Source organism: Trematomus bernacchii, unplaced genomic scaffold (genome assembly GCF_902827165.1).
Source record: "Trematomus bernacchii unplaced genomic scaffold, fTreBer1.1, whole genome shotgun sequence".
Taxonomy (NCBI): domain Eukaryota; kingdom Metazoa; phylum Chordata; class Actinopteri; order Perciformes; family Nototheniidae; genus Trematomus; species Trematomus bernacchii.
In genome coordinates, this window is record NW_022987714.1 from 3,111,354 (window position 1) to 3,132,060 (window position 20,707).

The window sequence follows — 20,707 nt, forward strand, 5'->3', positions numbered from 1 at the left end:
AATGAATCCAATAAAGAGAAAAACATGGCAAAATGAGAAAAGTTATTAGTTGTCAATTTAATACATTATTTTCCAAAAGCATCTCATTGAGTACACATCCTCTAGGCTAGCATGAAGAGCTACATCTTACAGTCATCTACACAGTACGTCAGAGAGGCAAGCGTTCCCAAAGATGTCCTTTGCTGTACCAGAGAATTAAATACAAATTACAACATTTGTATTACCAATGGCATCAGACACCGCCCCAAGGTCAGTACAAGCTTATTTGTTGATATTTAACACGTATATTATCGATAAAAACTGGCATTTATTTCTATATTGACAATTTGTGTCTGTTACCAGTCAGAGAGCAGATGGTGAAAGTTATTTCTGCACGCAAACACTCACAACTTCAGATATTTGTTAAGGCAGTGGCTATGTGATGGAAGTCTGACCGGTTCCTCCTCACTTGTCCAGAGCTTTAGTCATCTCAGGGACAGCCTGAAGAGAAAAAAGAGCAGAGGCTTAAATATAATATCTTAACAAACATTTACCTTGACATTATGGCAGGAGAAAACCTGGGATTTTTTCTGTAAAGTGTTTTACTGCTGGAGCTCGCTACAGTGCTGAAAGGTCCAATACAATGTGTGTAATTGTTCCGCTGTACTTTAAAACCAATTACTTGTAAACTAAACTACTGCATTGTTATACACTTCTGTTCTGAATTAACAACTGCTGAGACCAGTTGAGGTATAGCCAGGCTTCACATGTGGGGATAAATGTTCCCCAGCGTATTCGGTGATACAAGATTTATGAGTTTATTAAACAAACCATCATGCACTTTTATGCTAACGGTATAAATGAGCAGCACACTGACTTTCATCTGAGATTTATCTAGCGGCTTCAAACATTTATCTCAGTGTTTGCAAGGTTGACAAATGCAGAGCAAGACTTTGCAGTGGAGGCATCTGGCCCATAAATTAACATGCTGATAATGCCAGTCAGTGGTTTAAAGCAAGACCATTTCAAAAAGCCTTTCAAAGTAAACAATATAAGTATACAATTATTCAAATGTCTCTGCTTGTGAGTGGAGCAGCTTCAGAACTGAATCATCAGTCACTGTGAGTTGTCTGAAGTATCAATTGTCTGTTTGGGGGGAAAAGTAGAGAGCCCATCCATTTTAATCAGCTGAGGAGTGATCACATGTAAGCTGATCTCACCCAGTAGGTCACAACTCTGCTGCCACTAGCTATTATTACTAATCACTTCTACAGAGTTTGTCAGGACACCTGTGCTGCTCATGCACTGCTGAGGGGATAAATAAAACATGACCAACAGGACACAAGTGAAAATATAACCTGCTAGCCTTTCACAAGCAGCACTGGACTCCAGTTGGTGTTGCCAACACTCCTGGCTCACTATCCTCAAGTACCAGCTGCATACAAGAAAGCTCCTAAGTGTGTGAAATGTCTGGCAGGTAGAAGCTGAATACAAAACTAAAGCCATCTTCTGACTAACTATCTATCACTTTTTATAGCTTCTGAGGGGCTATTTGTTTTCATCTTCAAGCAGACTGTCCTCTGATCAATTCAAGAACTTAATAATTCAACAGTTTAGGGGTTAAATAAGGCATCCTGCTAAATGTATCAGTGAGAAAGCAACTGTTACACCCTCTGACTGTCACTTTTGGCAATCAAAACACAGAGTAAGTCGTGGCAGAAGGTGCGTAAGCTGTTTGACCGTTGTTTCCTAATGTTAGATCCTAGTGACATTACTGCAGCAGTATCAATCTCCTTTACCTTGAAAAGATCAGCGACCAAACCAAGGTCAGCCACCTGGAAAATGGGAGCCTCTGGGTCCTTGTTGATGGCAACAATAGTCTGAAAAAAATGAAAAAACAGGATTAACACTCATACACAAACAACATGATGGTCCAAACTTAAAGCATAAGAACAAATATTACTTAATAAGTATAAATGTATTCAATTTTGTATCAAAACAGCCCAACATTGGACATCATATTAAAGGGTATGACAACCAGAGTTATGTATGATGCTGTGCTGCTGCTGTACTCATGTGTGACATTTACTTTAAATTACCCTATGCAATAACAATTCCTTAGTAGCAAGGCTACATCTGCTTTTACAAATTCTGACGAATGTCTGTGATCGATCAAGGAATTTAGGCTATTTGATATCATTCGTTTTCAGAAAGTCTACATCAAAGGTAGAACGTTTTTTTGGGTTAAATAAATGGGGAAAAAAACAGATCAAAGGAAAAGCATAGGAAAAAGTGGTAAGAAATGAGAGGTTGGGGAACATGTGGCTCCAGTGACTTTACCTTGCTATCTTTCATTCCAGCCAGGTGTTGAATAGCTCCAGAGATACCGACAGCAATGTACAGCTCCTGAGGACACGAACAGAACACAACCAAACTAGTTTTACTCGCTTGTAGACATGGAGTGTGATCTCTGGCCTTTGGGAAAGGTTCATCTCAGAACTACGGTCCAGCAGAGCTGACGGACGGGTTAATGACCACGCTGTGTAATCTATCGGAGGGTCAGAGCTGGGGCGGGTGTGCAAAGGGTCAGGCGTCCCCATATCTCCCCTAAACTCACTGGGAAAACCATCTCTGCCATATTAATATTTCAGTGCTTATTTAATGTTGCAGAGCATCAGTGTTTCAACACAATAGTGTCTTATAACTACAGAAACGACAAAGAATCGGAAGATGTACCCTCTAACATCACTAGTTTATTGATAAATTGTACTTTAATCTGAAGAGGAGACGATCTTATATGCACAAATGTAAAGAAATGTGAATCCTTAAATGTACACTACTTTTTTATATCGTTAGGATGAGAAATTAAACAAGATTATAAAAGACATTTATTCAATTTAGCCGAATTCAACCAGCTTGTCATAACATTTGAAAAATCTAATTTGTGCAGTCTCGCCCGGTCTGAGTCTCTGAGCAGGCATCCTGTGCACTCTGCTGTAATGGAGCAGCTAAATCAGTTAGGGCTCTAAATGTGCCATCAAGTACATTTTCCAGGGCCTAATGTGTGGATAATCAGAGCTAGGGTAACCCGGCTGTATCGCATAATGGGAAGTTAACCTTTTAAAAAGGGCAGAGCAGCAACCCTGTTCATACTGAATTGCAAGCGTGCTGTGTAAAGGCAAGAAGGCATTTGTCTTAAGCAGGACACATTTTTCCACTCTGACTTGAGTTCAAGTGTTTCCTGCCTTTTAACATGATTTTAAAAAGGTGACTTCATATTTTGTTATTTAAAAATATACTGTGGATTATTTTTCTTGGCATGCTGTACAAGAGGAATACATTTGAATAAGCACTTCGGAAAAGAATAACTTACCGGCGCTACAATCTTGCCCGTCTGTCCAACCTGCATGTCATTGGGAACATACCCAGCATCCACTGCTGCTCTGGATGCACCAACTGGAATAGGAATAATATGCAATTAAAACTTACATTTACTGAAAACTAATTAATAACACAAAATGAAAACCCCTTTTACCTGCAGCATTCATCTTGTCAGCAAGGTCATAAAGCAGCTTGAAGTTATCTCCACTCTTCAAACCCCTTCCTGGGAAAGAAACACACCATGAGTCTACTTTGTAATGCCATCACAGAAAGTGGCTTTGATAACAAATGGAGACGTTGCTTTTTCAGATTCCCACCTCCTGACACCACAACTTTGGCGCTGGTCAGATCTGGACGGTCGCTCTTTGTCAGACACTGCTCCAGCCACTCAGAAACTCCAGCGGGAGGAGGACAGGTAACTATTGTCAAGGGATACAAGTATCAGAAATGATGATGAGGAACGCTGTATTAAAATTGTCCTTGTGGAATCCTGTATCTTTATCATTTTTAAATCAAAATTAGTCAATCAAATACCTCTCATAGAAACCTATAGCAATACTTCAACATTCATAACAATCATTTCTTTACATGAATGTCTCAGAGATCTGCGAGTGAATCTATAAGTTACGGTACCATCTGCAGATGTAGCACTTCCTCCCTCTGTTGAAGCGGCCTCAAAGGATGTCCCTCTGACGGTGAAGATCTTGATCGACTCATTGCATTTCACAGTGCAGAGAGCATTTCCTATATAAATCAAAATAGTAGAAGCACCAGCAAATAATCAATTAAAGCCTTTCAAGGTTATTTGTGTCATATCAAAGCTGTACCAAATCCAGCTATCATGTCGCATGTCAAGGTTAAACAAAACATTTGTTAGTTCTTTACCATTATGAAAGGTCTTACCAGCATAAATGGCTCTGACAAAGGTGTCTGGAGACTTGATCTCAATGATATCTGAAATTGGAGCAACATCCAACTTGGCAGCCACTCTGGGGAGCAGGTTCTGCAGAACAAAAGGGTGAGTAAGCAGGGAAGTACGCACTGATCAACCTGGTTGGAGACTTAATGGAAGTTAGATGGACTATAGTTAATACACTGATGAACGGACAGTTCTTTTGGAATTGAGGATATTTTGCGAAATTAGCATATTTAAAGCAGAAGCTCTCTTTTTTTTTTGTAGAACAGAAGCTCATCTTGACTGGGCAATAAGAGAAGACAATTGATTTAAACTTTTAAAAACTAAAATATACAGGTACTGTTCTTGTCCTTGTCTTACCTTACCTTTCCGAAGGCAGATGCTCCAGCACAGATGTGGGTGAAATTGAATTGCTTCTGTGTTTGCAGGATAAGTGGAGTTAACTCCTCTGAGGAAGAAAAGAAAATCAGACAGCTGAAACTAAATCAGGTATCAGGTGCCTTTGACCGCAGCGGTGCCAGACAGTACAGTCCAGCTTTAACATATGAGCATGGGTCTCCTCTCCCTTGGTAACTACTGCCAAGATGCCCTTGAGCAAGCCAAGCACTACATCATCTAGCTGTGAATAAGTAAGAGTGCAAATATGAAGCAGCTTGTTGCGTAAAACAACAACAGAAATGTGTAATATATATTTAGCTCTGTGAGGTTAAATAAACAGTAGGCATCAAGTTTCTTGTTTGTTACATACCTGGCAGGGAACCTTTGTACGAGTCATGTTGGGCAACCAGAATCTTCTGCACACCTTGTACTTTGCTCACTTGCTCAACAACCTGAAAACACAGAAAATCTGATGTATCTATATTTCCTTGTTCTATATTATCTTCTTCTCTTTAAGCATGTTCAACATGCACTTTATACATTATTTACTATACGGTGTCTTTATTTATCAGAATGTTTTTTGCATTACTATATTACTGCAGTTTGGTGAACGTCCAAATGATTTCACAAAAGGTTTCTTGATCCTTAAGCCAGTCAATAAACAAAGCTTTGCCTACCTGGGCACAGTTTGTTCCAGCCACCAGACAGGTTACCTCTCCGCCCAGCTTACTGGCAGCAGTGATGGCATTTAGTGTAATCGGGGTGAGCGTGTCATTGTTGTGCTCTGCGACCACCAAGGTGCTTTGAAACCTTTGGAGGACACCAGTCTGTTGGAGAAAAGGGGCAACATCTTAGCATTTCATGTATTCCCCATTAGTTGAACCAAAGACGAAATGGTACTGCCTTATTTAAGACGCATACTGTACACACATGCAAAATTGTTCATAAAAATGGACTAGACTAGAGTTGAACAATGAATTAGGGTTAACAAATGAAAACATGTTTTTCTTAATAGAAATATTTTTGATAATGTATTATTTAATTATTCAAAGCAATGTCCTCTGTACTGCTTAAACATTGTGTCCACATGTATTCATTTGTTTGTATTGCAATATCAACCAGTCCTGTGATTAATTGTATATAATATATATATATATATATATTGTAGTGCCAGTCTACAGCTGCAGACTGTCGAAGTAAAACGGGATAATACCAGCCTCATCTGGACAGGACAGAACACTCACTTTATGAAGGTCATTCAAATGAAGTTACACAACAAGAAAAAACCTAAAAAGTAACACATACGAAATTCTCTATAAACCTATTCAATATTGATATATGTCTCATTGAGATTGCATTAAATCTGGTATCAACGATCCCTACTGCGTCAATGACAGTTGAACCCTTTCGTAACTGCTGTTTATCGACAGGTTTCATAACTGCGAGGGTAGCTATGCTAACACCAGCTAGCGCTAGCTCAACACAGAAAGCTCGTTTATATAATTAAGATTTTACAAGGTTTATGCAATGTTGTTGTCAGAATAAGTCAAACAACGCTGTCACACACGTATATAAAATAAAACCACCGTTTGAGAGACAAACATGTTTTGCGTAACGTGTTAATTAGCTAGCAAGCTAGCTGTGGCTGCAACATAACAAGCAAGCAGAGTGGCATGTTTCAAGATCTTTGTCTGCTTAAAGTTAATAGATCAATACAATATATGTGTAAGTTATAAATGTATAACTGTCATACTCTTACCAGCTGTTTTAGACTTGTTCTGTTGAAAGCTCTGTTCATCTTGGACCCTTCAGATGCTCCTCAGTGCTGCTGCAGGAACACAACTGTGTCAAAGGTGATCTGACGTTTCCAACGAGTTCTCGCGAGATTAAGAAACATAACTTCCGGTCAGGTTAAAAAATAAAAACATTGCTAAACTACAGAAACAGTTGCTTGATAAACATGCAACCTGTCATATAAACACATGCAAAACACATGCAAAACACATGCAAGCATTCACGATTCATTACTTATCAACAACAATAAAAGGTTATTTTAAGGCTGCAAGCGCTTCTTTTACAGCAACACCATTTGTCTTAAACCCAAAATGTTGTTTTTAATCACTACAATAGGCCTACATACCGAAAATGTATAGGCTTTTATACAAGTACATTTTCAGCTTGCTTTGTTTTAAAGTGTAAAAAGACCGTTTTTTTTAATTAGGCTACCAATAAACATATAAACACAATAAAGCCCATGTCCCAAAGAGTGCTGTGAGCTTTTTAATTACAATAATTTTCATTTTAAAATCTTACTTATATATTACTTACTTATATTACATTTTCATTTTGTAAAAATAAGGCCTTCACTTAGGCTTAAAACATTTTATTCAATCATTATTAGGCTACTAGAGAATTATTTACAATACCTAAATGAAAGGTTTTCTGGTTTGTTAGATATAATAGTGACTTGAAACGCAAACCGTGAGAGAATTAGGGATAAAGGCAGAGGAAACTGAAAAAAGTAGCCAAAATCCACAAAAACCAGCCCATATGACCGCTATTTATTATTGTTATCATTATCAGATTATACAAATAAGGTTTACTAATTTATCGATACGCAAAAAAAACTACCTTTTTCATAGTGCCTTTTATTGATCGGGTCTGTGGACCCAAGATCTCAGTTTCATCCAGTAGAGGGCTCCCTCTAGTAGGGTGAGGTTATTGGTTATCAATTAAAGCCAGTTAAACAAAACAAAAACAAATAGATTGATTAAAAAGATTTTACATTAAACAATCAACCCCGCCCCCCCCCCCCATTTTTTTTTAAACTATAATAACAATAACACAAATATATTACAATTTATATCATTTATGTCCTAAACTAAATCCTAACCAGTAAAACATTTTCTTCAATGTATTTGGGGATGGATCAATTCATGATGTTTTTATAAAGACAATATAAAAAAACTAAGAAACTCACAAAATAAACAGTAATAAAAAAATAGGATACTGCGTTGATCCATAAAAAACACGAATAAGAGCCCACAAATAAATATTATTATTATTATTATAAAAAACGTGATATAAGACAATAACAATCTAAACTACAGTAACACGTTATGTTACAGTAAGTCGATAACAAATTATGCTGTGAGCAACAAACAGCGAAATTGCTCTTAAGGTAATAGAGATGTGTCGGCAGGGCTGCAGGACAAAAACATAACAAAAAAAACAACAACAAAAATTCTCCCAGCCAGTCCAAAGAGTCAACATGAAAAAAGAGCAGGGGTCCTGGAGGAGATTTGCATGGCACCCTCTCCCCGGACCAACAGCGGTCCAGGTCTGCAGACGTCACTGGTCGATGATCTTTGTTTTCTCCCCACCTCTCGGTGGAGGAATACAAGTTTCTCATCCAGCCAGGGACGGGACGGTCTCCTCTGCCGCTCTTCTCCTCCATCTGTCGGCTTGCACTGGGCTATTTCTCCTGTATGGTGGATATCCTGCTCAATACTTCTTTCTTGGATGATATGGGGGATCATTCAAAAAGTAAGTTACTCGTCTTTCCCTCCTTTTACTGCCATTCTGGGGTTCTGTTGTCAGTTTTTAGTATGCTTTTTAAGACACATCCGGCGTGTGTCTTGACTTTGAAGATTAATTGCACGATTAATTTCGACATTTGCAGGATAATACCTGAACCTTAGGCGTGATCAACTGACTGTCTTAACGAAAAATCACTCTAATTTTCATATAACAATCATTACAGAAACTTATACTGTAGTATCTGTTCGTGCGTTTTAAGTGACACATGCCGTATGTTACTGGTGATATTTTTAGCTCCTGACTCTTTCTATAATAATTCTGTAATATTCCTGGAAATACCCACATATTTGTAGTGACACACGCAGCATTTTTCCTCCCTAATGTGAAGGGGTAAAGGGGGTTTAACAGGGATGTCATGGGGATTAAAAGAGTGCGCACAGTGTTGCATTAACGCCTTCCCCTCCGCAGAGAAGTCGGGAATCGCAATGTGTGTGGGCTGTGGAAGTCAGATACACGACCAGTACATCCTGAGAGTCTCCCCGGACCTGGAGTGGCATGCAGCCTGCCTCAAGTGTGCAGAGTGCAGCCAGTACCTTGACGAGACCTGCACTTGCTTCGTCCGGGACGGAAAGACTTACTGTAAAAGAGATTATGCAAGGTAATGCAGCATTTACATAATGTTCAGAAAGAGAAAAGAAAAGAGAAAGTTGGGGATTAAAGGGAGCAATTTAGAGGAAATTCAATATTATTATCCTATAATGCTTGATTAAACTATAGTTGCTAAACTCCTGATCTTGCACAATTATGTATTGTTTTAATATTTATGTTGCATTGTTGGAGGAATCTGTGACTTAATATGTTTATTGCACAACTTCACTGTAGCTGTGTATATCTCATTAAACCTTTTTTAACCTTTAATAATACTGCAAATATGGTGTGTTAATGAAATTGTGTATGCTGGACCTGAATTAGATTTGTGTTGCAGGCATTCAGATTAATATTATTTATTTCTGTCAAGTTCACAGCTGTTTAAGCTTTTGTTAATGGGCAGAGATCGAAATCAGATTCCTTTAATTCAACAACTTTTAGGGCTATGAGACCAACACAGTCTCCTTGGTCCTTTTCAGGTTATTTGGCATCAAATGTGCAAAGTGTAACATGGGCTTCTGCAGCAGCGACCTGGTGATGAGAGCTCGGGATAACGTGTATCACATGGAGTGTTTTCGGTGCTCGGTGTGCAGCCGTCACCTCCTGCCGGGGGACGAGTTCTCTCTGCGGGACAATGAGCTGCTGTGCCGGGCGGATCACGGCTTGCTGGTGGAGCGGGCCTCTGCAGGCAGCCCGCTGAGCCCGGGGAGCGTCCACAGCAGACCGCTGCACATCTCCGGTAGGAAACACACCGTTTATTATTAATCAAAAATAGTGCACGAAAATCACCTGGAAAGGCCTACACTTGTGCATTATTAGTAATATTATTATTATTGGCAATACAATTATTATTTGTATTATTCTACTGCTTAACTTTGTTGAAAACGTTTTTTTTAGGCAACATTTGAAGAAAGTCCACTAAAGAATATTTGTTTTGGGCATTAATGTTTCATATCACGTGTTATCATTTTGGTTCTGACATAAATTATGAAAATGATTTATATATTTATTATATTTTCTATATAGATCCTCTGTATTGTTGCATATGGAAGGCCTATATACAGTTTGTGTACAACGTTTTATGGGTGTAGTGACCTTATAATAGCTTGGCATTTAAAAGCTAATATTTCTATAATTGCAGATGCTAATTTGTTTCTTTAATTTCGTGTTTTCTATATTTTTTCTATATTTTTGTTTATTTACTAACTATTTTAAGTATCTAATAAAAAATAATATTTTTCTTCAGAACCAGTGTCAGTCCGGCATCCTCCTCATCACCGGAACCACGGCCACAACAAGACTGAGAAGACGACCCGGATCCGGACGGTGCTGAACGAGAAGCAGCTCCACACCCTGCGGACCTGCTACAACGCCAACCCGCGACCGGACGCTCTGATGAAGGAGCAGCTGGTGGAGATGACCAGCCTGAGCCCCAGGGTGATCCGGGTCTGGTTCCAGAACAAGCGCTGCAAAGACAAGAAGAGGACCATCCTGATGAAGCATCTGCAATCACAGCACCACAGCGAGAAAACCGTGAGTAATGTTATGACTTTTTTATTTTTTATTGAAATATTATGCTATTCCACAACCCAATGTATTTGGCAACTCCTGCTGCAGGCTTTATTTTCTGAAGGCTACTGTTAAATTGTCCAGCTAAACGTGTGATTAATTGGGTAAAAACATGGGAAACTCAATAAAAGACTTGTGAATGATCAGGCAACCGAATAATGTACATATGCAATCTTATTGTCACACCTCTGCTGGATAAATTAAAGAAGGGAATCATTTTAAAAGGCTATGTTGTTGTAGATAACAATTTGATTTAATTTAATATTTAAAAATCCTACATAAACACCATTTAGACTGTTAATTGTGAGAAAAAAAAGGATATGACTAAGAATAAAATGTAAAACAAACACTGTTGTTTTGACGTCATTTGATATACAATTGTATTGTATTTTTCATAAATCAGAAAATAATGGTAAATTGTGAATTATTTTTAAATAGAAAATAAATGTACATACATACATACTTTTTGGAAGAGTAGACAACATCCATTGTATCATATTAACTATTGCAGAATTAGATATATGCCAATTTAAAGGCAAATTAAAACATTTTAAAAATGTAAAATACAAATGGCTGATTTTAGAATGCATTTCTACATAATGTTGTGTAATAAAGAAGTTACATCCTATCTGCATTTTTTGTTTGTTTTTGCTCATAATTCGTAAATGACAAAAAATGATGCTATTTTTAATGTATTTCTGTAGTGGCTGCAGAGCAGAACATATTTAACCCGAAGTGACTTTACACCAGACTGCATCATTGGCTAATATTTGGGGCGAACTAAGTGTTTTTCGTTCTTCTTGCAGAACCTGCAGGGCATGACAGGCACCCCCCTGGTGGCAGGCAGTCCGATCCGGCACGACAACAGCGTGCAGGGGAATCCTGTGGAGGTGCAGACCTACCAGCCCCCCTGGAAGACCCTCAGCGACTTCGCCCTGCAGAGCGACCTGGACCAGCCCGCCTTCCAACAGCTGGTATGGGATTACATTTAACACATTATGATGAAATAAAAAGATAGGCTGTTTAAAATCATACAAAGGGACTGCTAAATTCACATTCAGAAAAATAAATAGAAGAGTTTTAAAACTTAATTTAAAATAATACTGTTTAACTTGTTTCTTTAATTAAGAAGTTTTGAAACGCTGATGATGTCCTTCATTTCGTTTAAAAACAATGCTTGGATAATTTAGTAATATTGACGCCTTTGATTTCAAGTGCAAACCATAAAAAAAGCTGTAGCCTATATCAAATTTGTAGGACTCCTGTGAGGTCACTTGATATGATGATACGGTAAAGTCTATATTTGTTTTGATAGATCGGTCTGATATTTTGGGGAGAAAAAAAAGAAAACCATATACATTTAAAGAAAATATAGGCAAGGCTACAACTTCAATACAAGTCCTGGTCATGAGCAAATTCACATGAGTGTGGCAAGTGAGAATAAAACAATCTGTTAAAAAAAGAAAGTAAAATGTTTATTGTTGTTGATCTGACTAGACCTGACTTCCGTATTGCTTCCTCTGGCAGGTGTCATTTTCTGAGTCGGGCTCTCTGGGCAACTCCTCGGGCAGTGATGTGACCTCTCTCTCGTCTCAGTTACCGGACACACCGAACAGCATGGTGCCGAGTCCCGTGGACACGTGAAGAGGCCTCGAGGTCAGCTGGAGCCGCCGAGCGCGCACCCGCGTCCTCTGCATGGGGACGCGCAGAGACCTCTGTGACATTCAATCAAAGAAAAACGAATTAAAGGACCAGGATGGATTATGCTACAGGATAAATTCATGTGACGACCGGAGGATTGGAGGACTATTCCCTTTACATTTAGCCGTTTAAGCTCATTGTGTTGCTCAAGGACACATCGGCAGGACACACGGCTGTTGATGGACTTAATGGACTTCTAGTTATGGGACATTTTACCATAATGCCAATACCTGAACTGGCCATAACGTGGTGAATATTTTACGGGATTCAAACACGTGAGCCTGTATTGGACGTCCTAAGGTTACATTGTGTTTATCAGGAATACAAACTGTGTAGATGTGCATGATTTGTAAGTTTCAATATCGTCTCTTGTAAATTAATGAAACAGAAAATAAGTTATTATTATTATTTATTATGAAGACAGACATAGCCCGAGCTTATCAATAAAACCATAGTTTCAAATGATGATTGCATGCAAATTCAATTTGTTTCGTAAAACTGAAGATTTATTTTAAATAGGCTAAATGAATCATTTTAAAGGTCAATGGAAACTGCTGCTTATAATGCTTGACACTGTTTGAGTTGGAGGTTAGAGTTGAAATAGCTTCCCAGCTTCTGTACTACAATTCAACATTTTACAAGGGCTAAAACGTATACAAATAAATACTTAAACTCAAGCTATATTTCAGCGTCACACATGTTCAGTTTCCACATTTTTGGGTGCTCTTCTGTCAGCTTCAGGTCACAAACCCTGAGGTGGCAGTAAAGAAGCTCAGCTTATATTTAGGCCTGCTCAGTTTCTGAGCCAAGTGGATCAGTGACTGATGGTTGACAAGATATTATTAAGCTTTTGGCCCCTCTGTCATAGGTCACTGAATTAGACGCGACAGACTATGAATACGCATCATCACAACATCTTCCTTACAAAATAAAATAGAAGACCATGGCGTTAAAACAAACATTTAAATCAATATGCATAATGCGGTTTTCCTGTAATGGTGATACAACGATCAAATGTTTCTTATTTAGACAAATGTCACAGTAGGCTATCATACCGACCTGAGGCTTATGGTTACACGTCTAGACAGAGGAGAGGCAGCGGGGCCGCTTATCTGCTGCTGGCATCACCTGCAGGATACACTGAATGGACCCAAAACAAAGCGCGCAGCCGCGAGAGGGGACTCCCAGCCCGCGGACGCATCCTGGCGTGTCTTCAGTTTATTTTCATTCCAGTAGGAATCCTGACCGGCAAATAGCCGCTGGACAAAAGAGCATGCAGGTCAAGCCGGGACTGACACACTACACCTCAACAATTTGTTTGGGAGGATCGGCTTTTATCAGTTGAAGGAAGTAGAGTCTCATTGAAAGTCAAAATCCTGTTAAGGCTTTAAGACATGCTAATAATTATATCTTCTAAAACAGCTACATTTAAGAAGATAATGTGAATTTGAAACGTACCTAACAGGGCTATCTAACTGCCCCCAAAAATTACATTATATGTGCTCACTATACATTTCAAAATAAAACACCAAATTTAAACATGTAAGGAATATTCATTTTCAACACCTTCCACATATTTAACATCAACACTGACTTCAAATTTGAACTGGGCAAGCTGGAATGAATGCTTCAGCGGTTTCACACTGCAATGCAAGGCAAGTTTTTTTAAAAATAAGAGTTATTTTCTATCTTATTTCTTAAGCCTTATTTTGCTAATCTCTATATTTTGAATACACCAATCAATTTACTTTCAATAAATCAGTGCAAGGCAAGTACAGAGGAAGACAACCTCCTTTTACATTTCACACCTTTTTGATGAAGTCACATTCTCTGACATTAAACAAAGCATTGTTTATATGCAAGTAAATCATAGACCCAATAAGGACATCTTCTTTAATTTAATTGAGGGTTATAAAAGACATAAAGACAAGACCAACCACCGAGTCTTAATAGTTTTTAACTCATATTAATGGTATCAAATAAACTTTGTACAGTTCACACAGAAAAATCAAAGAACAATACATACTGTAACCATAATATTTTTTATTTTGCATGTTTAAAAGGTAAATAAGTCAATAAATTATATTAATTTGCATGTGCCTCCTAACAGAGAAATATAACAAATATAACTCAAATATAACTCTCAACACAAGTTTGTAATAAAGGCAGGCCAGGTACAGTAACTTTGAACGGGCATTAATGTACGAAGACAACAAAATAACATTCTGGCCATTCACATTCAAACATGAGACAAATACAATAATGAACACAAACAGTATTAATGAAAACACTTGGCATATTATAAATTACAGTATAAGTAAATGTTTCAGGTTTAACTGCTTGGAAAACACATCCATTTCTATCTACAACAGAAACAAAGAGAAAACAGACGAGTCGTTTAGACATTAAATGAAAAAGATGTGCATGCGTTCTAACTGCAAAGAACAACAATACATTTTGTGCAAATTTCTCATAAACTCCAATCTGATTTCAAATAAATCAAAACACAGCCACACACTGAGGATAAGGCTTCACAATCTTAATGTTTGACAAAGTTTGAAGAACATATGAGAACATATAACTAGTGTGCAGACTTTAGGTGAGGAACAAAAAAACGTAACCAATTTCACATCTCACGTTTCTTCAGAAGTGTTTATACTGCGCTTATCCATCTTGAGGACAGTGTGCATCTCCATCACTCTTCCTGTTTCTTGAAAAAAAACTGCAGTGCCGAGTCCCACTGATCTCTTGGAAAGCGGTTGGACAACTCGCAGTAATCCAGCTGCTGGGAAACTTTGCACACACAGAGAAGAACAGCTTCATTATACTGGGCAGACAACCTATTAAAACTAGCAAGAATCAGGATTTCATTAAAATAAAAGACATTAATCACAAAGAAATATACAAAGAAATACGTTTATCTTAATATTAGAATATGGGAAACCTACATGCCTGTTTTTACCTAACATATCATTATATCATCAAATATATAAAATGAATACAATTTATCACATTTTTGGTTATGCATTTGATATTTATCAAAATAACTTACCTGTGTGCTTTATTTTGTTGTCTGAATCTTTCTCATTTGTAGCACAATCCTAGGGGAGAATATAAGAAGCATTAGTTCCAACTATAACGGTATAATGCAGGGTTTACTTTTACTTTTCACAAATTGTCATTGTAATTTACTATTCAAAATTAATATCTTTGGTATAATGAGTGATAAAGACATTTAGGATCAAACTTTGGAGGAATGTTCTTGGGGTTAACTCAACGCTAAGGGCAGCGGGGTAAGACCCCATGCATTATTGCTTTGTTTGAAAGAAATGACAATAGCTTGTCCCCCTTTGAATGGAAGTTAATCGGTGTCTAAACAGTGGTGGTTGCAGAGTGGTGAGGGGCGTGTTGTCAGAGGAAGATGAAGGAGACAAGCTGTTTACTGGGAGTTGAACCAGTGGCAGGTAAATCCACTGTCAAGGAAGACATTTATCTTTGTAAAATCCTGCCTGTTACACATGCACCGCGCTCCAGAGAAGCAACTGTTATTGAGCCCATGCAAATAATTAATTGTGTTTGGACGTTTTATTTAAAAAGATAAAGCCACATATGTTGTTTTTGATATTTAGTACATCTTTTATTTGTTTTGGCCATGGTATTACAACCATGAAATCTGTGTGAAAAATAATGACTTATTTATGTGCAAACATATACCACATATGGGACCATGTTCCCATATTTACCTGAATGAATGTGGCCAGCAGCACACAGCTCATCTCCTGCTGCAGGATGACCTTGTTGTGGGAGTTGTTGTAGCAGGCGGAGATGAGGGAGGGGAAGAGCACTCGGATGAGGCGTGGGTGGCTGAAGTACTGGAAGGGCAGCTGACACAGTTTCTGCAGAACGCTGGGCTGGCGTCCAGACTGTACTATCACCTGGAACACACAGGGAGAGGGCCAGTCACTCACTAAGCCCGTCAGGGGCACTGCTGGTTGTAAATCCCCGCCCTACGTCCCTCCCACATGTAAATCTGCCACTAAAATAACACACAAACAGCCATTAGGAGGAGACCTGGGGGGCACAGCCTCCCACCGCGCAATTATGGGCCATAAAACACAATGATGGGATGTTGTTGTTCTTCCTTTGTACCAACGGCAGTAGCAGAGCTGCTATAACATAACAAGGAAACGTGAACTGATGTCATTATCAGTGGTTAAAACTTCACTTTTGTGTGAAGCTCTCTGAGCAACAGTGAAGTTCAGAATCAGTGAAGAAGCTTGTAACTGGAGTGAAGCTCAGGTTGAGAGGGCATTCGTAGTGCAACAGGGGGAATAAAGGGTGGTGGTGGTGGGGGGGGAGGATGAAGGTGACAAACCTCCACCAACAGTGTGGCCACCCCCACTTTAAGAAATGAGCAATAACATTAATGGTATTTTCACCCTGCCGACATCCTGCTCTGCATCACAGCCCGTCAATCACACACCATCACATCCGACCGGGCCACCAGTATTCAAACCAAATCACTCCCAGACACATTTGATTAGAAAGGAGACCACTGCAAAGGGAGGGGTCCCGGCCTAATGCTCTGGTCATCTCCCCTGAGCCTGGGAAGACCATGAGCACCCCTCTGAGAGCCGGGGGTCAGCGTGCTAAATCCTGCCTGCAATACTTCACAGTTACAGACCACGGGACTAGAGCCTCAATCCCAATGGAAACCAGAAGGCCAAGGTAAGGTCCCCAAGTCATGGTGACATAAATTCACCAGATTTACAAGATTTTAAAAATACACTCTGTCCTTTGATAATGCACTCCAAGTTTGAGCAGCAGGATAAACAAAGCGATAATTCATTGCTTTTATCAGTTCAAGGTGAAGCTTCTCAGAGCTGCCCTCTACAGCGGCGTTCAAAGGAACACAGAACAGTGCCATTTCCCATCATCCTGTGTTTAAAGGGCCCATATGAACAGGTCAAACAGTCTGAACCTTAATGCAATACAACTACTTGAAAACGTTAAGAGCACCGAATTTGTCAAGTTGAAATCAAAGTGTTAATTTTTGAAGCTGAGAGAACATGTATTTCTGGTCTGATGTGTTTCGGCGAGAGACATTTTGAATTAAAGGACGGTCTGGAATATGTTACAAAGATGTAGACCCCTCTGTGAATCTGTGTGCGTAAGAGTGGAAGAAAAAAATCCCCACAGTTTCACTGACTCAATAAGTGTTTTTCACAAAGGAATGTGGGGCTAGTTGGAAAAAGTTATCCACTGACGGAAGGAGAAAAAAAAGACAAGCTCTGGTTGTTTTCAAAAGTAGAGCTGCTTATTTTCAGTTCATGTAGTTTTTGTATTTTCATGCTACTTTCTACTAAATCCTACATCATCATATCTATCTTGTCTGTTGCAACACAGCCTAAAGACAAACTGGCATTGGGGGGGGGGATCGTAAATTCATGCAGCTGAATTCATTTGAAAGCCAAAACCATGATTCTGCAAAAGCTAAAGAATCTATTCATTCTTGGGACTTAATCCAGAATATTTATGGTTTAGGTATCATAATTTAACACCATAGCGAGTGTTGGATGTTAGAGCTGGGGCTCTGAGAAGATCCAACCCACAAATCACCCAGCAATCTCATAATCCTCGGCTTCGCACAGCTCCATCTTCAGCTGCCTAAACAAATTGTCCACCTTCAAGTGCCTGATGCAGAAAGACATAAAACAAAACCTGGTGGCAGCAAGAGCACGGAGGTCACAGGGAAACCGAGTCCCCGGGCCAACTTTCCACGCCTCCACCAGGTGAAGAGCAACACCAGAGCCCGAATGGTTTCCAACTAGAGATTATGTTGTGGCGGTACCTCTCCCCGCTCAGCTGAAGTATCTGCAGCTCAAAAGCTGACATCATAAAACTAACAACAAGCATCTGAAGCCATGCATCTGGCACTCGCTTATAACGCTGTAAAAACTCAAGTGTCTTTGGCTGCTCTGTTTTTTCTTAAGTTCATAGATCTGGCATTTTCAAACAGAGCTGAGTTTTATGACGCCTCCATGACATAACTTCCTTACTGTCCACAATGACAACAAAGAGTGTGTAAAGTTAATGTTCTGAAACGCAAACAAATTCTCGGGGAAAAACCCAGAATCTAAGATGAAACTAAGTTAAAACAGATTTAAGAATGCAGAACAAAAAGAAGAGGCAGCCATTATCCAGCTGTGCACAAATTCATAAATCTGAAAAAAGCATAATTAGCCTGCATGAGGCTGCACCGATGCTGGGTGAGGGACAGAAATGAAGACAATCAGGGACAATCTTGGATGTGTGGAAGAATCTCCATTCATTGCAGCGTCTAGACGGCGTGAACACCTCAGGAGGAACCAGTGTCAGAGCAGGGCCGTATATCTGACGCTTGAATCCACAATACAAACCAGAACCATCAGTGGAACTGCCTTACTGATAAGACAAGCAGCACAGCATACACCACAAAACTGTTTAGTGCCTCTTTACAACATTTACAATGGCTGATTGAGACGTGCACAGGACGCTGTGTAAATTACCTTGGGACAATTGGATGCTAGCGAGGCAGACATTGACATACACACTCCAACTTGACTTTTAGGGCGATTGTCAGTTGCTTTAAAAACCCATAAAAAAAACTGCTGTTTAGACAAAGAAGCTTAATAACTCTTTATTTATCTCTATGAGCTAAGACTGTCATTCCGACCCAGATCTTTACTGCTGATAATTCTGCTCTGAAGCCAACCTGACGACAGTGTTACAGACAAATGGAAACTCCTCACTGAAAGGTACGTAGGGATAAAAATGTCCTCAGCTTCACTTAAAGTCAGTTGGACCTGCGTTCACCCTTGAAGCAGAGAGTAAATCATCTACCGAGCTAACAATCAGGCCCTCTCCTGCCAGTCAGCGGAGAGTGTGTCTGTCTGTGTTCCTCTGCCTCTGTTTACTCTGCCGGGTGATACAGAGTGTGCATTCCCGGCTGCTGGCTCCCTATGGTCTGCACGAGCTGCACTTACCCTGCAGGCAGTGAGGGCTTGGTTGTCTTGGTTGTAATGGACTGCTGAAGGGAGCGTTTCAACATCAGGTTAACAAGAATTACAGGCCTAAAGCTTGGCTCGGGCCTGCGGGGTAGAGGAAACGCCCTCGTAGAGAATGGGAAGAAGAGGAACGACCCCACAGATAAGGCTGAAATCTGGAGATGTGTGTGGGATGTGAGCCATAGCTCATGGGATGCTTACAGGTATAAAGAAAACAGTTTACGAAACATAAGCACAGAGGGGTCAGGTAATCTCAAGAGCCAGTGCAGGGAAATCGATCCCATTACATTTCTAAAACGTCCATACGCTACCTGAAATAAGACCTGCCTCTGTGTGTATCTTTGTGTTTAGCCCACTCTGCTTGCGTGTGTGTGGCCATTTTCCATGTAGTGAAAAAATGCAAAGTTTTCTTAAGATTTCCACACTCTCAAATTGCTTGTGTCTTTGTCAAACACAAGCGGGAATCTGGTGGTTTAACATGTCAACAGTTTACAATTACAGTCTCGTCAGCTCAGAGATTCAATGATCATCACCACGGATGATTCACAAGTGAATCACCGTATTCAAAGACAAGGAGATTACCGGCGCATGTCTCTTCAGGGAAAAAGGAAGTACAGTTACACGTCAGTTGTAAAAACGGTGTAATTCTTTCTGCTTTTTTTGTCAAAAGGTCTCTACGGACCTACCTAACAAACAATGAAACATATGGCTACATGGCTCGGAGGCCCCCACGAGCAGAAGCACACTTGAAAAACACACAAGCCTACTACATATGTCACTCTCCCAATGGCTTTTTGTGTGACAAGGTGAATTATTCATGCCCCCAGTGCAGGGGGAATACATCACTTCATATAGTGCTGCTTCAAAGTTTTGCTTTCTATGAGCAGCCTTATTTCTAAAGCGTATATATATATATATATATATATATATATATAAACAAAATCTGGTGTGCCGACAGTGAATCAGCAGTCTCTACGAGCGCACAGCCCTGGGTTGCGCCGCTTTTGTGTTCTGCCACTGCTTACATTAGCTTGAGAAAAGCTCAGGCTGCTCTAAATATTCTCCTTAACGCCATCCATCTTTGTGCAGAACTGAATGGACCCGTTCCAGAAACTGGACAACTGGCAAAGATCAACTCTCTACGGAGGTTGTGTGGGATCTTGTTTCCCGACAATATATTTAATCCAATATGTCCTTAACTGGAGGAAATGTGAAAGGATTTTTTCGTTGTTGTTTCTTTTACTTGAGATATACTTATTGACAGTGGTTGTCGAGGAATGACAGATTCTGCATTAAATGATCAACATGTTTTTTTCCCACTAAATACAGTCAAGCATGGCTGCTTTGTTAACGCTTCTCTGGTTGACCAAAGACGATTCATCTGTCACCCGCTTAATTTAATCATCAGTCTTCATTCAATTATTCAATATAAAATGCAAATGACCAACAGATGCTAATTCCGTACATCAGAATAATTAAATTGCATAGAAGCTGAGAGAAAAAAGAAAAGCGCCTTTGACTGGAGGAAGATCCTTTAATAGAAGTAAGA

The 20,707-nt window shown here is 39.5% G+C and overlaps 3 protein-coding genes across 3 annotated transcripts in view; 1 reads left to right on the forward strand and 2 right to left on the reverse strand.

The window, feature by feature from the left end:
- Window positions 1–38: 38 nt before the first annotated feature.
- Window positions 39–6,525, reverse strand: etfa (electron transfer flavoprotein subunit alpha). Its single transcript, XM_034141793.1, has 12 exons — window positions 6,414–6,525; window positions 5,332–5,481; window positions 5,025–5,106; window positions 4,642–4,724; window positions 4,264–4,363; window positions 3,994–4,104; window positions 3,678–3,779; window positions 3,515–3,583; window positions 3,353–3,435; window positions 2,320–2,385; window positions 1,779–1,859; window positions 39–480 (listed from the first exon to the last, which is right to left on the reverse strand). Exons 1-12 carry the CDS (start codon window positions 6,450–6,452, stop codon window positions 445–447), a joined length of 1,002 nt encoding a protein of 333 aa, XP_033997684.1. The 5' UTR covers window positions 6,453–6,525; the 3' UTR covers window positions 39–444.
- A 1,560-nt stretch (window positions 6,526–8,085) lies between these two features.
- isl2a (ISL LIM homeobox 2a) lies at window positions 8,086–12,487 on the forward strand. The gene is made up of 6 exons (XM_034141949.1): window positions 8,086–8,200; window positions 8,663–8,852; window positions 9,322–9,581; window positions 10,089–10,375; window positions 11,218–11,385; window positions 11,939–12,487. Exons 1-6 carry the CDS (start codon window positions 8,143–8,145, stop codon window positions 12,053–12,055), a joined length of 1,080 nt encoding a protein of 359 aa, XP_033997840.1. The 5' UTR covers window positions 8,086–8,142; the 3' UTR covers window positions 12,056–12,487.
- A 1,648-nt stretch (window positions 12,488–14,135) lies between these two features.
- Window positions 14,136–20,707, reverse strand: part of scaper (S-phase cyclin A-associated protein in the ER) — a 65,236-nt gene continuing 58,664 nt past the window's right edge. Inside the window, 3 exon segments of the mRNA XM_034141459.1 lie at window positions 14,136–14,905; window positions 15,165–15,213; window positions 15,856–16,047. Of these exon segments, the coding sequence (XP_033997350.1) occupies window positions 14,808–14,905; window positions 15,165–15,213; window positions 15,856–16,047 (339 nt within the window). The 3' untranslated portion in view covers window positions 14,136–14,807.

Coding starts and splice junctions, on each gene's coding strand:
- etfa (XM_034141793.1), bottom strand. CDS start 6,452: ATGAACAGAGCTTTCAACAGAACAAGTCTAAAACAGCTG. Junction 4,364..4,641: donor GAGCATCTGCCTTCGGAAAG/GTAAGGTAAGAC, acceptor TTTGTTCTGCAG/AACCTGCTCCCCAGAGTGGC. Junction 1,860..2,319: donor CTGGAATGAAAGATAGCAAG/GTAAAGTCACTG, acceptor CATTTTTTTCAG/ACTATTGTTGCCATCAACAA.
- isl2a (XM_034141949.1), top strand. CDS start 8,143: ATGGTGGATATCCTGCTCAATACTTCTTTCTTGGATGATATGGGGGAT. Junction 8,853..9,321: donor TGTAAAAGAGATTATGCAAG/GTAATGCAGCAT, acceptor GGTCCTTTTCAG/GTTATTTGGCATCAAATGTG. Junction 9,582..10,088: donor CAGACCGCTGCACATCTCCG/GTAGGAAACACA, acceptor ATTTTTCTTCAG/AACCAGTGTCAGTCCGGCAT.